Here is an 18,012-nt window from a genome sequence, read left to right as displayed (position 1 = left end):
ATCAATTAATTCGATCGAAAGCTTTTTCTAAGTCAGTAAATACTACAGTTATTTCCATTTATTTCCTTGCTCTTTTGTAAGCCTTATGTCGATTATTCTTAATATGATAATATCATGTGTTTTGTCATTAATTCTTCTAAATGTTAACTTTTCCTTAAGCACTCAAAGCATAGCTTGTGCTGCATAAGATATGAGACTAATGATTCTGTAGTCCTGATGTCTTTCCGGATTCATTTTCTTAGACAATGGTATTATTGATATCTCAAAGAAATCTCTTTGTTACTGTCGTGTCTCATATACGTATTTTATTTCACTGTTCCTTCTTATTCTTAATAAACGTTATCTTCTTAGTTCTACTTCATATTTTGCATATCTTTTTCTCAACCCCTTGTAATCCTGGAATACTTTGATTTTCTTTACAACGTTCAGATTACGTACCCCATCCATACTTTTATGCAAGTGCTCAATATTTTTGCCGCCTTAAAATCTTAGGCCTGATCACTACCTATCCCTTCTCATCTTTAGATATTATCTTTGTATCTTTTGTTTACTTCGAATTTCCATTCATTTTACCTCCCTCTAGAGTTCCTCCTGTTGCCCTATATTTTCTAACTCTTGTATGTTCTTATATTTTCTTCTGTAGAATTCGTTCTTTAGGCTGTCTGTATCTTTTCGTAATTTCTTATTTAACTTCCTGTATATTTGTGTGCCTTCCTCGGCATGATACTGTTTCCATATCTTTCTTTCCCTCACTTTCTGTAACATCTCTTTCCTAATTCATAGTTTCTTAAAAGTTTTATGTATTCTAATACCAGTTTTGTAGCCTGCTGCATTGTTTGCCTTTTGTTAGTGCCTTCAACTATAATTTAACATTTGAATATTTTTCTTCGAATTATTAAACGGATGATTTCTTACATTTTCATTTTTCAGCATTTTATTATTCAACTTCTTGATTCCTACTTTTCTTCTGGCTCATTTTTTTGTTTTGTTTGGTATCCGCTTATGCCATCACAAGGTATGATCTAAGAAGATGTCCGCTTCGAGAAATTTCTCGCTCTCTTTTTAACTACTCTAAAAGTATTCCTGAATCATAATACCTAGTAAGGATGTCCATATGTACCTTCTTCTCTTGTGTGAGTTAGTCAACCCAAGAGTCTGCCTAGAATGAGTTATGCCTGCAAAAATATGCAAAAATTTATCAATTTGTGTCCTCTCTAATTTTTACGACAATCCTTACTTGCTTGCACATCATCACAAACATGAATGCCTCGTTTCTTGTATGTTCTCTTATCAACAAATGTGGAAGCATGGACTAATTTGAGTATGTTCTATCAACATAAAGAACATCGAACTCATATTCACCCATTTTGCCCATATGTAAATCATTTCAACTTTTAATTCATCTTTTTATATATTTAATTGTGCATCCCTTTTCTCTTCGTCATAGGTATAGCCTGAAGGTGTATTTCTTATTTGTCACAATTAACGTTCAAATTCTGATATTTTACTAATGCTTCTTCGTCAATAAAATAAGTAGATATAATTGTATTAGTATTATCTTGATTCATATAGTGTAGATATTGTATTGACACTTTATGAAGGAAGATTTTCAAACACACACACACACACACACACACACATATATATATATATATATATATATATATATATATATATATATATAGTATCGATTACATTAAAATACTGATTTGTAGTGCTACATTTCAATGTTGATGTTATTTAAATGAAATTAATATTATGCGGATTGTGAAAACTGAATGTTAAATAGTAAAAATGAACTCAATCACCTGGAAAAGTATTGGAAATGATAAGAGAAAACAGAAGAAAGTTGGAGAATAATTTTAAAAAATAAAGGATGGTTGGACACGTTATGGGACGTGGCATGCTGTTAGCTATGGAGTAAATGTAGAAGGAAAAATGCCTAGAGGAAGGCAGTGATTGAGATATACGGACCAAATGAATCAAGATATAGGGAAGTAAACGTACATGGAATTGAAAAGTTTCGCCAAGCACAGGGAAGAATGGAAAGCTGCGCCAAACCAATCGAAGAATTGCTGACCTGAAGAGAAGACGAAGAAAAAATTTAATAAACGTTATGTAATGTAAGTTAAGCGTGTTAAGTGAGGAAATTTTATTATTGTGCAAGTAACCTTTACTGAACACGTTGATCAAAGAGTATGTCGTTCATTTAATGAAATAGCTTCAATTCATAGCAACTTCAACTGTTGGGTGCAGGTGTTGAAATAATTGATAGGCATTATGTCCTTTTCAAATCCAGAAGTCAAATGAGTAATTCTGAGAGTAAGTTTGGTGAATACTTCATACTTTGATTTAAGAATGTTGTTTTATGTACAAAATATTAGATTTCTCAACATTTAGTATTTTACATAAAGAGATTTCGACTATATATACGAGTGTGGACAAACAAGTTGCCAAGCATCCTTTAATTGTTGAATAGAAATAAAAAATAATTTTGGAATCTCCTCTTAGCCCAACAGAACAAGCCATCCGCATCTACATCCAGACTATTGATAGATCATCACATGCCGACAAAAAATGCAGCCATTACTTAGATAACGAGGAAAAGGAAAAGAAGCATTTTTATTAAATTAGAAATTGAGAAATTTTTATCTCGATTGTTTTTTATACTATTTGTTTTTTTCAACTGATTGTGCCGTAGCGATGTCCAAACACATGTGCATGAGTTTTCGCAGGACTATTCCATTTCCTCCTCATTTTTCATTCCATCATTTTGATCTAATCATCATTAACATCATCTCTCTTACCTCAGAACATAATCGTGGGACTTTTTTTAACAAATGTAATACCATGCATAGTAGAAGTTAGCAAAACATGTTTATATAAAATGTTGAGCCTGCGACATGAATTCAACCCTTTCTTCGCCAATATTAAACCTAGGCAATAGGACTGTTTTTTAAGCGTCAAAGAAAACACATGCCAACTTTCATCAAATCAAGATTTTTTACGCAAACTATCATACACAAATGCAATTTTGTTCGTGTATGTCAAGTGATAGAAGCTTACTTCAGATAATAAAACTATATGTTAAGAAATAATTGAGAAAGCAAAGGCATTAAAAGGACCTCATGAAGATAAAGCCTGTTTAAGTCCAGGTCTCAACTTTGATGACCTATAACTCGGGAACCAAAACTCTGCAAAGGAAAATATTACACATGTATACTAAGCATGCCAAGCTAGCAAAGAAAAATATTTGACATGCATACTAAGCAAACCAAGCTAGCAAAGGAAAGTATTTCACATGCATACTAAGCAAGCCAAGCTAGCAAAGGAAAATATTTTATACGCATACTAAGCATTCTAAGTTAGTAAAGGAAAATATTTCATATGCATACTAAGCAAACCAAGATAGCAAAAGAAAATATTTTATACGCATACTAAGCAAGGCAAACTAACAAAGGAAAATATTTTATACGCATATTAAGCATTCTAAGCTAGCAAAGGAAAATATTTCACATGCATACTAAGCAAGGAAAGCTAGCAAAGGAAAATATTTTATACGCATATTAAGCAAGGCAAACTAACAAAGGAAAATATTTTATACACATATTAAGCATTCTAAGCTAGCAAAGGAAAATATTTTATACGCATATTAAGCATTCTAAGCTAACAAAGGAAAATATTTCACATGCATATTAAGCAAACCAAGCTAGCAAAGGAAAATATTTTATACGCATATTAAGCATTCTAAACTAGCAAAGGAAAATATTTTATATACATACTAAGCATTCTAAGCTAGCAAAGGAAAGTATTTAACATGCATACTAAGCTAGCAAAGGCTGCAAGCCAAGCTAGCAAAGGAAAATATTTTATACACATACTAAGCAGTCTAAGCTAGCAAAGGAAAATATTTCACGTGCATTCTAAGCAAGCCCAGCTATACCTCTTCAGCCAATTTTGTTTAAGATCAGATGAGTTCTGTAGATTGCGTACGATATTTGTGAATGATTTTTTTAAAAAAGTGAAACGAAATTAACAACAAAAAATCAAAACTTGACATGAAATACATCGATCAAGAATCTCATTTGATACACCACTCAAAACATAATGATGAATACCACTCAAACGTAGTGAAATATAATTTGAACATAATAGAAGTTCATAAATTAACTTATATGAGCTTTGGTGCTTCTTGTTGATGTGCAGCACTGAAATGATCCAGTTAAAAGCGTTTATTGGGTTTTGTAGTATGAAATGTCGTTTCTGGGTAGGGATTACGAGGAGGGATCCTTAGTGTCCAAATCCCCCTCTCCGTGAAATCCCGACTTTTCTAAGATTTAGTTTAATTTTAGATGTGGCTTTAAAAATTTTAATACAAATAATTTATCCTTATATTGAATTTGAACCCCATAGAAACTTTGAACCCCTCCCGAAAAAAAAAAATTCCAGCGTGTGTGTCTGTTTCTGAGGATGAGAAATGAAGCAGCAATAAGTCAAGATCAAACGTAGGCAAACACCAGATCAGTTTTTTTAGATTACGTATAATATATACTTTAAGTTCAAATCCGAAATTTGGTGGCCTATAACTCAAAGGCTAAGGTCTGCACAGGAAAATATTTTACATAAGTATTAAGTAACTCCAAGACAAGTTTGGTCAAGGTTGAATACAGTTTGTACTTTGCATACTGTATACACTGTCGTTGTGATTTGATTTTTTAAACATAAAATCAAGTGAAGGACAAAAATAATATATTCTCGTATAAATAGTTTAATGTTTTATTTTTATAACTTTCCAAAATATCGGAAAAGCAGTCAAGTAGTCTAGTACTCACGGACTACTACTGTACATATTCATTTGAGATACAAAATTGAGCGGAACCTTTAGCTTTCTCTCAATCCAAAACTTCTTAAACAAGTTATTATTATTATTATTATTATTATTATTATTATTATTATTATTATTATTATTATTATTATTATTATTATTATTATTATTATTATTATTATATTAATTTATTTATTTCAAGTTGAGACTTTTTAAAATCTCTTAGTGCTTAAACTGATAGAAAAATAGACACGTTTCAGGTCATTCCTACCCCTTCTCCTTTTCTTTGTAAATGAGTTCTTATTTTCTTATTAAGGCTAATTGTCTCATATTTTGATCAAATATTGGAAGACTGGGATTTGCTCGATAAGGGGAGAGGGATTTTCAGCACCTCTCTTCCATTCTTCAGCTAAGAGTGAGATGCGAAAACAAAGTAAATGTAATTCGTAATCTGGTCTTAAATATCCTTTTAAAGAAAATCGATTCTTAAAAATGTATCATTAGCTTATTTAATAATGTTATGTAAGTGCTAGATGCTAAAATCTGTTATTTATGAGTATTTTCAGTTATTTTTAAGAACTGTAGAAAGTGTTTTTTTTTTCTGTAGCCAGAACTGAAAATGATGTGCAAAAGGATTTTAAATGTGATTTGTGAACATAATGTGAATGATCAAAATAGTCTAATTGTGTATATTGTAATTTTAGAAATAGAATATATGCTATTTTAATACCGATTAATTAGGCGAGTATTTGAAGTGTACTTACATGTATTTTCTGTATATATATACACTATTCCTTGTGAATGTAATATGGACAGTGTACGTTGTTCGCATGGTCGTCTCAGCCTTTCTCATGTTCCAGTTTATCTCAGACTACAACGGGGAGGACCACTTCTTCACGCGGATAGGCCCTGGTGGCCTCATCAACTTGGATAAAGTCTACAAGACACAGGCTGTGTTGGATCGAATTGCTTCTTTCCATCAACACTATCATTCTCGGGGACAGGACGTCACGAGCAATTTTCTCAGGGACCAGTTAAGGTAACTATCTACTTACCTGTTACTAAGTATATGAGAAAATGAAGCTAAAGCTTAAGCCTCTTGGGACAATATGCAAAAGGTGACTTTTTCTTGCCGATTTCAGATGACGACGAATTAAGAATTAAAAAGAAAATCTATTTTACCACAATTTTCTCCTCAAGTATGAAAAGAAGCAAATCAAATACAGAGAACCCCATTTGAACGACTATCCTTACATGATAAATTTATTACTGGTACGGAATTATATTCCTGCAGCAGTTCCAGAAATTAAAAAATAGGCTAACCCTTAAATTATATGAAATGCTGTTTGTTTTGTAAGATTCAACTAGTCAAGTACAACTACTACCAAACTGTTTTAAATAGTTGACTGGGGATAAATTGCCAATTTGAACTGCTATCTTGAAATTTTATTAACTAAAAATCCTCATATCTCAGCTCAAGCTGGCTCAATTTTCTCCAAATTGGCATCAAAATGAAGCAGAAATATTACATTTTGTAGTCACTTTTTTTCATCAATGTACATTGCTTGCAGTTCTTAGTTTGGTCTCTTGGGACATATGTCATAAACAAAAAAAAGCAGAAACTATCCTCATTTATAATTGGTTATTTGAACGTATGGAACACATAATAATATTAATAATTAAAACTAATCTGAATTATTATTATTATTATTATTATTATTATTATTATTATTATTATTATTATTATTATTATTATTATTATTATTATTATTATTATTATTATTTATTTTTCTAGCCTATATTTCAAGTGCTTCCCGCGGGTACTCTTCCTCAGGGCTCAGGCTTAAGACTTTCTTCTATAATGTCTTTACATAGAATAACATCTAAACCAAACCTGAAACTTACGTCGTGTTGGAAGACGTATGCAACGTAGAAGACTGCAGACTAGATTCCAAAAAATATAAAATTAGGTTTGATTTAGGTGTTAGTGCAATAACAAAATTATACTATATTGAAAAGAAAATGTATATATACACATCTCTGTTGTTACAAAACAAGCTACAGAAAAAGTCTTCAGGCTATGCCCCGACAAAGAGTACCCGGGAGAAGTACTTAAAATATAAGCTAAAAGAACTCATTAAGAAAAGGAACATTTTTCAGATTAGTTTTAATAATTATCATCCTCGTTTAATTCGCACCTAAAATTAACACGACCAGTTTAAAACATAATTGATATAGTTAGTTAGTTATGTAGTATTATAATTGTTATGTGTTTTTAATTACTTTATGCATTTAGCGCTTAAAAGATCTAAAACGACAATAAAATATAGTATTACTTGTCCTCAATGACTTGAATACTGGCAGAGTTAAAAAAAAGTATAGCTAAAAATACCACAAAAAACGTCTGAGGGGAGCGGGTTAAAATGTGTAGGGGATTTTTCTTACACCGGGGAGGCGAGAGGACGATATGCCTGGAAGAAACGTTGGTTATAGATTAACTTCGTTGCTTTGTTGATGACTTTTAAGTTTTTCAAGGTAGGAACTGCCTTCTCTGGCGTAGAATATAATAGTAAACAAGAATTTGTTTAATTCAAAAACAAGATGTTTTGCTGCCATGAGAAGTCTAGCGATCAAACTCTCAGTTGTAAATACCAAGGGCTAATAGATAGTTATTCCTGCTTATTGATGTAACTGTCTTCACTTTTCTCTAAAAATTAATTTTATGCTTTCACAAAATGCTGTTATTTTTGTTTCATTTTGATGTGTATTAAGTGAAAATAGATCAGCTAGAAGCCGAAGTATTGTGACTTAGAAATATAAATGCCCGTGAAACGTAGCTAATCGATTGAACCATCATCGTCTCTACAAATATTCTTCCATTACTGGCATGTCATACCCTTGCTGAGAAATTTCCAGATACTGTGGCGATTCTAACATTTCTTTGTCTTGATTTAGAAATATTCGAACCCAACAACGTTCATCGAAAACAATATTCTTCTTTCATCATACCTTCTCACAGATTCTTAAAATAGTCTTATTATTCATAGATATGATAAAAACAAACATGACCAGCAAATAAATAACATTTTGATATTTCATTTGCGTTTTACTTTATTTGAACTGATTTCAAACGTAACTAACTGCCTTTATCATCAGAGTTGACAAATTTAGAGAATTGTTCTATAATCGATTTTGGTATGATTTTCTTACATTATTATAATTTTATTTTTATATGTAACAATCAAATATTGTTATAGCTTTCCGTTTAATTCAAATTTAAATGTATTAACACTTTTGTTTATTATTATTTCTTTCACTTTTTTCTAACAAAATGTTGCAGACTTCACTTATTTTCAAACCTTCTTCTCTACTCAAGGTGTTATTCCTTAAGTTTAATTTTATTTATTTTCTTAATAACATTTTATATCCATCCGTGGTTCTGCTAATAACTTACGTGTTTTCAAACAAAATTTTTACAGCTTTCTTCTATTGCAGGTTCTGCTAATGCTGACTTTTCTGATTGATTTAAATATATATAGTTAAATCAATCAGAAAAGTCAGCATTAGCACAACATGCACTAGAAGAAAGCTGTAAAAATTTTGTTTGAAAACACGTTAGTTACTAGCAGAACCACGGGTGGATATAAAGGGTTATTAAGAAAAGAAATAGAAATAAAATTAAAGAATAACACCTTGAAAAGAGAAGATGGTTTGAAAATAAGTAAGGTTTGGAACATTAATACGTATTACAAAAAGTAGAGAATGATGGTTACATACTGAATGTATATATATTCAATTTGTAACCATCTTATAAAACAGTGTAAAAAATATACCAAAAACGTACAACATTTCTCTAAATTAGTTCATTTCTGATTATGAAGGCGGTCAGTTACACTTGAAACATCAATTAGAATGAAATAAAACATAGATAGAATACCAAAACTTTAATTTATTTAAACATCTCTGTGAAAATTATGGGTAATATATAAATATGGTCATCGTTTCCTTTTAATTAACGAAGTTTTATTTTTAAAATTAACTTGTTTGATTTTCTTTTTATGTGCAATAATTTTGTCCCAAACACTTAACTAACTACAACTACATTCAATTCTTTTCAACAAATGAAAATGGATTCTTAATTACAAAATGTAATTTTTCTGCTTTATTTGGTGCGAATTTGCTTAAAATTGGACCCAAATGAGTTAAAATATACTGAATTAAGATTAGCATTATATGAGATTATGTGGTTCGGGTCGCACATGAAACCACAGATTCATATCTTACTTGGCTTCGATATTGCAAAGGAGCGTTATTCACAAATAAACAATCGAGACTATGCCTTTTTATGACAGAAGTTATTCGGCGTTTTATATAGTTGGTGTAAAAAGGGTAGTGTATAACATTCCTAATTTTTAATTCAAACAGGAGGTATGTATTTACTAACGCTAAATGACTTAATTTTATTGATTGTTAATTAAAAATAACTTTATTGGGAGAAGGGGTTCAGTGATAGAGCGCTCACTTTTGGTTCGAGACATTTCTCGTTTGATCCCAGCCATGTGAGTTTGTAGTTGACCTGGCATCGTGTCCCTGGGTTTTATTGAATTTCTCCCGTTTCTCCCATATTTTCATTCCACATATTGCTTCATAACCATTCACTTTCCTTAACATCTGTCTCCTATAACCTAAAGGACATAAACATGGGATGTTTAATTAAGAATTTCGTTTCCTTTCTGGAAGTGGGGGTGGGTGAGTACGATATATTCTCACGCGTTTATTTATGTTACAGCTTTTCTAAGGTTTGATATTAATAGCTAAGTTTAAGGTTTATAAATCGCAGAAATGAAAAAAGTTAACAAATGTTGACTGAAATTATTCTGAATTGGTGTAATATACAAAATAAAACGCCTTATTCACCACATGTGAAGATATGTGTAAATATAATACAATTAAGTTCCCAAAAGTACTTTTATCGGTTACGAATAGTCGTGTTACTATTTGGCATAACTTCTTTAAAATTCCATTTTATTTTAATGATTTGTCTTTTTCCTTGGAGTAAGGGTTTAGAATCATCTTCGTGATTTCATTTCAAATATTAAATTATGTGCCTTTCCTTTAGGAAAGAATATACACAGTGCGTTCAATAAGTTCCAGGACTACCTGGAAATAAAATACTTAACGATGCCAGAAAAATTTATTACCTCGTTAGATTTCTACATACATTCATTCCTGCGCCATACACTCGCAGTACCGGTCATAGGAAAATCGTTCACTGGAAAACTGTTCAGTAGCGTTGTCACATTTGCTTGAATCGATAAAACATCCTCAAAACTCTCCCATTTAAGGGCAGATTGCTTAGGAAAGAGCGCGAATCCACTGAGGCTAAATCAGGCAAATATGGGAGTGTTCAGGATCTGATTCTTCTTTTGGTCAAAAACTCACACAAAAGCGACCATTCTTAAAACGCAAAAAACCGAAGATTTTGCTTCGGCGGAGACAATCATATCCATGCGCGTTTTATATTATTCTGCACGTTTCTGTCGCGGTTTTTACCCCATTTAAAACCAAATCTGATTACAGCACGTTGCTTCATTTTCTCAACGCTGACAATGAATAAAAAAAAAAACATATATGTGACGGCACTGCTGAACAGCATTCCAGTGGACGACCTTCCAAGGGCGTTTTAGCATCTCTACAACCAGTTCCGCGAGTATATGGAGTATAAAAGGATCTATATAGAAAACTAATGTGGTTATAATATTTTCTGGGATCGTTAAGTATTTTATTTCGAGTTAGTCCCAGAATTTATTGAACGCACTGTGTAGATAAACATTTCTAAAGTTCTTTATTCTTTCAGCTATTTGTATTTACTGTAGTAGAATTAGCACTACAAACTAGATTTCTTGTAAACAGATTGAGATATAATAAGGTCAGACACGAATGTAGAAATTTGGCGGAATGAGAGGAGTGTTTTACAGGCAAACGAAGAGCTCTTTTACGTATGAATGTGTATATATATATATATATAAATGTTATATTTCATATCAAGTTTTGTACTATTGGTACGCACCTGTGCAAGATTTAGCAACAAATAAGATACTCACTCCATAATTGAAATATTTTAGGTTCAATCTCTTGTTTTTGAAAATTAATCAATATGCCAAAAATATTGAATCAATTTGACAAATGATTGGCTAATTAGGTTGCTAATTGGTGCACCAAAGATGTCCTATCAACAACTTTTCAACGGTAATCGGTGTAATACCCTACATTGAACCAACAGATAACCGTCAACTTTCCAATATTGGCACCTCCATTCAAATTATATGCCCTACAGGTATGGCAAAGAATAATTTTCAACTTTTTTTTAAAAAAAAGATTTATGTTGGCTTCTTTTTTTTAACTGTATCCAGACGCCATTCAAATATTGAGGTTTTAACCTCAAAGCTCGTCAGCTGCTCTTCTAGTGTATCGTAACCATTGTCTACAAACGTTTTTTGTACAAAGTTAATTATTAAAAACTTTCTGTTTTACAGCATCCACACATCTAGTATAGAGCGTTCGTATCTGTTAGATGAGTGTGAGGACCACGATTATGACCTGGACTTGGACACATATCATCCTGTGCAGCCACTAAGCAATGACCATGGAGTGAGTTTCTTTCCAATCTCGGCACCGCATAGTGGGATAGACCATCATGTTCTTCAGGTATGAAAAGTTATTTTCTTAATTTAGTGCCCTATATAGTATAAGAAAATACTTATACTTAACCTTTATAATATCCTTGAATCACATGCTGATTCGTGACTACGTGTTGTCATTTAACTGGTATTTACAATGTACTTAATTAAATTGAACTTGCTTTTCCACTCCTGTTTCACTTAAAACATCACGTGAAACACCGTATTCTTAGGTGTTGACGTCACGGAAATTTTCGTTTGACTGAAAACTAGTAAATGTAAATTAGTACTTATCTTTCATAGAATTGTATGTCTTCTGTTTCTGTCTGCTATTGTGTGTTTATGTCCCCTACGGTGTTCTATGTTTATATCTATTAGGTGTATATTTATGCATGTAATAATTTCCTCACAGCTCTCCGCTTCCTCTTGTGACAGTTTCCTTCCAATTTGCTATAAATGGGTAGTTGATGTAGAAGCTTCATTATTGCTGTTGGTGATATGTAGTTTGCTCTTGGAAGATTTTTCTTAGTTGGATCTTCGAAGGTCGACTTAGTCACATTAATGGAAAGTCAACACAGATGTGGCACAGGTTATAATTTCTTGTATAGCGTCATGTACATTTTGCGTTATGAAGTCTTGTCAGTTATAGATCACTTCTACTTTGCATATTTTTGGTGACTTTTGTGATATTTCCTTTGTAGGTACAATCTCTTCTTGGTTGTTGGGTTGCTAGTTTGACATAACTTCGTTTGAGATTTTGTTTGATGGGAGTTCTGATTTCAGCATATGCTGGCGTTAGGATCGCAACTATTTTTTTTTTTTTTTTTTTTTTTTTTTTCAAATATATATCGCAATCTTCTTTGACGAAAAGTTTGGGGATCATTTGATGCAGAATTTAAAATTGCCATAGGGACAATGATGTATTTTTTGCTGTATATTGCCCCAGCAGAAAAAAACACGTACCGTACATGCGCATGTACAACATGCGCCTGGAAAACCCTTGAAATTGGAACACTGTTTTACGCCTGATCATATGCTCATGTTTTTTAAAAACATTGCGTGTTCAGTCCCTGGAAACGGAAAAACACAGGTAAACAAGGAAGAAGAGAACACCTGGTTTGTACCTGGAAAACACATGTTTTGTACCTATAACCGAACGGAACATCTGTGGACTGCATGTTTTGCAACTGTTCTTAACGTGTTTTCTCTTCAACAGCAGCTGATCATCCGATGAACATTGCATGTAAAAGGAAGAAGACCGGTGCTATTCTAGTATTGTTCGAGAGCACTGAACATGCAATGTACAGGGATCACAAACATGCAGTGAAAGGGGAACTGGAAATAGGCAGTTCAGACGATACGAACACTACATTTTTCGATTAGTTAATACTGAATGCACAGGTCCCAATTTCAAGATGGCAGCCATTATTTCAAACTAGCGGGCATCTACACTATAGAGAACAATTTTATGTTTTTTAACCTGTCCCTGGTCTTTAGACCTACTAGCTATTTTCCATTTTGTAGTAATTATAAAATGTGTACACTGTTGAATGAAACTTGAGTTCGAAATTTTGCTGAAGGAATAAGAATCAAGACTGAATTTCCAGCAACACAGTGTTTCTAAACATACCAGTATCTGCTGCTGGTCCAGGAAAATATAAATTCGCACCTGCAAATTTCTACCCACACAGTGAGCCTTCCAATATTGTCGAGATTAGTCTGTTTTGCTGAAAATTCAAGAATTCATTCAAAAGCAACATGTAGCTGGACACTGCATGTACATGATGTTGATACAAGCAACATACACCTAACAACAAAACAGCTTTTTTTTTTTTTTTTTTTATGAGAAACCCATCTGAAAATGGTCTTTTCCCGGATTTAAATCTGTCTACCGGGCATGTTTCTTTTATATTTCAGACAGTGTACTGTTTCTCTGTAACCTGCAAATACATGCTGTCACTACATACCATGTACAGTTTATGTTTATACAACCCTTTTCTGCTAAAACAAACCACCTGGAAATCCTATTTTCCGTATTAAAAACATACCATGTACCAGACATGTAAACGACAAACTCCTGCTAGATGAACAATTCTCTGGAACCTGCATGAACATTCGGCAATACAGGGAAAAAACAGCTCATGTTCACAGCAGATTTCTTTTGAAATTCAGCATAGCTGAAAATCACGTTAAAAAACGGAACACATTATATGTAATGTGCAGAAAATTTTCGTTCAACATTTAAAATACCGGCCGGCCTGGAACGCAAATGTACATGTTTACAATATCGGTGGAGTACAGTGTATGTGTTGGTACCATTACATACGTAGACACGTTTTCACTAAATACCACGTGCTACACATGAACTTACATTCGCTGATCTGCACATGTCTGCAGCCAGCAACATTTTCTTCTGAACATTCCATGTACATGCGCGTCGCACAGGTACTGATCAGTCAATGTGCAGTGCACACATGTGATTTCATGTCAGGACAAGAATTATTACATTTAAAAACAGGTGTTATTTCCCGGATAAGTGCCTGTTTCTGTTCCAAACCATTTACTTTACACGTAACACCTGTAGCACATGAGCAAAACATGCGAGAACAAGCACTGTACATTGCCTGTTTTCTCAAAAATTTTCATGAGGGGCACAAAAGTTCTTGGAGATCTCTGTTGCAGAGTTTGAGATAGAACTCCTTTATTGATAGCAAATAGGTTTACTTCTTCAATACTGGGCGAGATACTCGTACCAGCAGGGAGGAAGGTCTAGGAAAGCATCTAGATTCTCGTACTGGAAAATTTTTCTCGTTGATGATGACTCCATTTTCTATTAATTTCATTACTTGTTGTGAATCCCGGATAAATAATATAACAAGTTCGTTATTACTGTGGTTGGAAATTATTCCAGTTACGTTATAGAAGGATATTCCTTGAGTTAATAAATCCTTTCGTATGTCCTCTATTTAAACTAGTGTTGGCACTCGTAAGACTACATATCTGATGGTAGCTGATTTGTTCTTGGTTTATGACGCGGATTATTTCTTTGTTTCGCTATGCACTTGTTTACAATCAGTAGCAATATTCTTTTTTTGTGAGAGTATTAGATAAATGGTTTCATCGTTTAGTCGCTGTATATATTTAACTGGGGATAATTCTTGATCAATTTTATCTCCAAACAGTACTGTTGATTGACAAGCTTCAAAGTAAATGTCCGCCAAATTGCATCCAAATCGGATAATTCTTTTACGAAAGATGTCGTGAAAAATTATTTTCTTAACATATTAAGAGGTGCGTACTGAAAGCTGTGAGCAACATTTCTCACAACCGTAATCTTTATTTGTAAGTGAAATAAAATATATCATCTCAATCTATAGACCTTTCTTTCACTTTTCCATATAGCCTCCGTTTTTTGCACACATTTTCCCCATCGTTCTGTAAGTTTGAAAATACCCTTGCGATAGAATTCCGTTCCAGCTGCCCGTAGACACTGACGCAGTGCTTGCCGAATATCCTTCAGTGTGTCGTAGCGATGGCCTCGCATCTATTCCTTCACAAAACCGAAAAGATGGTAGTCGAAGGGTGCCATGTAGGGGCTGTAGGGAGGATGTGGAGATGTTTCCCACCTAAATCTCCTGATCTGCTCCATAGTGGCACGTGCAATCTGCGAACGCGCATTATCTTGTTGAAGCACGATCTTCTTTCCAGGACGTTTATCACGCAAGGCACGACGGAGCTTCAAAAGTGTCTGGATGTAGCAGGCAGAATTTATGGTTTGTCCAGGCTCAAGAAAGTCAACCAGAATGCAACCCAGAAGACGCTCCTCATAACTTTCCCTACCGATTGCACTATCTTCGCTTTCTTCTTGTGTGGCGAATTCAAGTAGTGCCATTCCATACTCTGTCATTTTGTTTGATGTCCATAATGATGGAACCAGCTTTCATCTCCAGTCACAATACTTGTCAAAAAGTCATCACCTTCATATCGAAATCTTTGAATAAGGGTTTGGGTAATGGTTAGTCTCTGACGTTTGTGGTCCTCGATTAATAAACGTGAGACCCAACGGGCACAAACCTTCCGATAAACTAAGTTGTGAATCATTTCTTTCACCGCAGTATGTCCAGCACAAAGTTTTGCAGCGACTTCATTCACAGTGATACGCCTATCTCTCCTAATCAGCCCATCAGCTCTTACCTTGTTACGTTTTGTGGAGGCAGTTCGAGGGTGCCCGCTGCAAAGCTCATCTTCGATACTCGTGTTTCCATCCTTAAAATGTTTCACTCACCTCCTAACACTGCTGGCACCCATGCACACATTTTCATAAGCATGCTAAAGCCTGCGGTGAATTTCAGAAGCAGATTGGGCCTCTTTAACAAGTAATTCAATCACAGTACGCTGTCGAAACGAAACATCGCTGCCCGCCAATTTGGAAATTCTGCCTGTAGTCACGTGCTAGCAAAAAACATTGTCAACGTCTGGAAAGAAAGAAAGAAAGGTCTGTAGATTGAGACGATATACTTGGTCTCACTTACAACTAAAGATTACGGTTGTGAACACATGTTGCTCACGACTTTCAGTATGTCCCTTGTACGTATGAGGAAACTCAAGTTGGGTGAGTTTGCCACTTTAGCTCATCATTGACCAATTTTAATCCCAAGCATAGGGGATGATCGGGAATTACTAAAGAAAATATACAGGTATATTGAAGGTAGCCAGCATCACTCTCCATTAACTTTTACTTTCCAGATTTTCCCAGGGCGAATCTCTGAACTGCACCAGAACGAGGGCAGTGAGAAAAATACGTGAATCCCATCACCACTGGGAGTCGAACCCTGGCCATCCGGTTGATAGATAAATGTTATCACAGCGGATTTGTTTTATTAATTACAAATCTTAGAGAGCCGTTGCCTTATGGTCACACTGAACGGACGCAGTTGCTAAATAGTAGTCTAATACGGTAATGTGAAGCTCACAACTTTTTTTTAACTTTTGAATGACAATTATTTTGATGTGATCTTTTATATTAAATAGAAAATCAACTTATTTTTGTGGTTTAGAAAATGAAAGAATATGTATATTTACTGTGTGCTTTGGGGTAAATAAATATAAAACAATACGATAATAAATATAATAACAGATAATATAAACACTACCCTGACGAAAGTAAATGGACACCCAAAAATAAACTTGTGGCTATTGCTATGTAACAGTACACAAAAGGAAACATTCATAATGCTAGAGTTAGTACAACACGAGAAGTTTCCAGTAAGTCGTCGATGGTGTCATGTGATAAATGATATCATTCGTTACAGAGTGTCTTTCATTTGTTTGTGGGTTTGTGTGGCCCTTTGTGCAGTTTTAATCACAGAAAATGTCAAGTTTTTCTATAGAATTAATGTTCTAGGAACGTTCGGGATACGGCAGAATTTGCCTCTTCCAGCAGGCAGTCAACTTTGCTATATGACATAGAAATCAACAATTCAACAACTGTGTGGCGTCCCGCGACGGTTTGCTTATCTTAAATAAGCATAGTAATTCATTTTGAAATACATAGATGTATTTCACAGCATTGATGTGCACATCGCAGAAAATGAGATCACTATGACCATTATCCAAATTAGTCCCATCAGCATGATATTTACGAAGCTATATTTCATCGTAGGGTGGCGGAATTAAAGTGAATTGTGGTCTGTCGATCGTCTCTACACCACTGTCGACCGCTACCCGAGAATGATCGAAATTGGCTTTCTCTGAAGAATACAACACAATTTTAAAAGTGTTATGGCTGTTCCCATGGCAGTGGTCCAATTATGTTTCCGTGTCATTTGTGGTTTCGTAAGCAGATACTTCTTTTTCGCGATCATCGGTTTCCGGACTACGCAGGTATTGCTTGACAGCTCCAGTTGATTTTTTAACCTCGGCTTCGATGTCGTTGGCAGATTTGGATATCTAGGTCCTTGCTTCACCTCCAGTGCTTGGGGTCCCTGGTTCGATCCCAGCTCGCGCCATGTGAACTTTGTGGTGGACAAACACCGTGCTCGTGGGTTTTCTCGGGTTCTCCCGTTTCCTCCCACTTTCTTCATTCCACCATTTCACTCATCTCTCATCCTCACCGTCTCCTTTAGCCTAACCGGCATAACCGTGGGACGTAAAACTTAAAGATTTAATTTTTTTTCTAGGTCCTTGCACTCCTGACAACCACACGGCTTGATCTTGAGTCTATGCATGAGTTTCCATCCAGTTTGAGCTGCACTGTAATCCTATTAACGGTTGCTAACGGTACACATAAGAAAGCACTGATAACTCACTGACTTCTACTACACTCTCAATGTATAATTATGCAATTTCCAGTAAATTCTGTCAGCCCCTTACAGCTACATCCATACACGATGGCACCACTTGCTATACTACAGGCTCATACCACCATCTATTTGATATTCATCGATTGTTCGCATGTTTACACGAAATTGTGTTACTCTCATAGTGTGTATTTACTTGTGTCAAGAT

At 34.2% G+C, this 18,012-nt stretch overlaps 1 protein-coding gene across 1 annotated transcript in view; it reads left to right on the top strand.

Annotated features, from left to right (window-relative positions):
* The window catches only part of LOC145689995 (uncharacterized), a 690,354-nt gene that overhangs the window by 624,138 nt on the left and 48,204 nt on the right, over window positions 1-18,012 (top strand). The window contains exons 26-27 of the mRNA XM_081764461.1: window positions 5,686-5,864; window positions 11,362-11,533. Of these exons, the coding sequence (XP_081620587.1) occupies window positions 5,686-5,864; window positions 11,362-11,533 (351 nt within the window). The remainder of the gene's footprint in view (window positions 1-5,685; window positions 5,865-11,361; window positions 11,534-18,012) is intronic.

This window comes from Thermobia domestica, chromosome 1 (assembly GCF_964235325.1).
Source record: "Thermobia domestica chromosome 1, izTheDome1.hap1.1, whole genome shotgun sequence".
Taxonomy (NCBI): domain Eukaryota; kingdom Metazoa; phylum Arthropoda; class Insecta; order Zygentoma; family Lepismatidae; genus Thermobia; species Thermobia domestica.
This window is presented reverse-complemented; position numbering and strand designations above follow the sequence as displayed.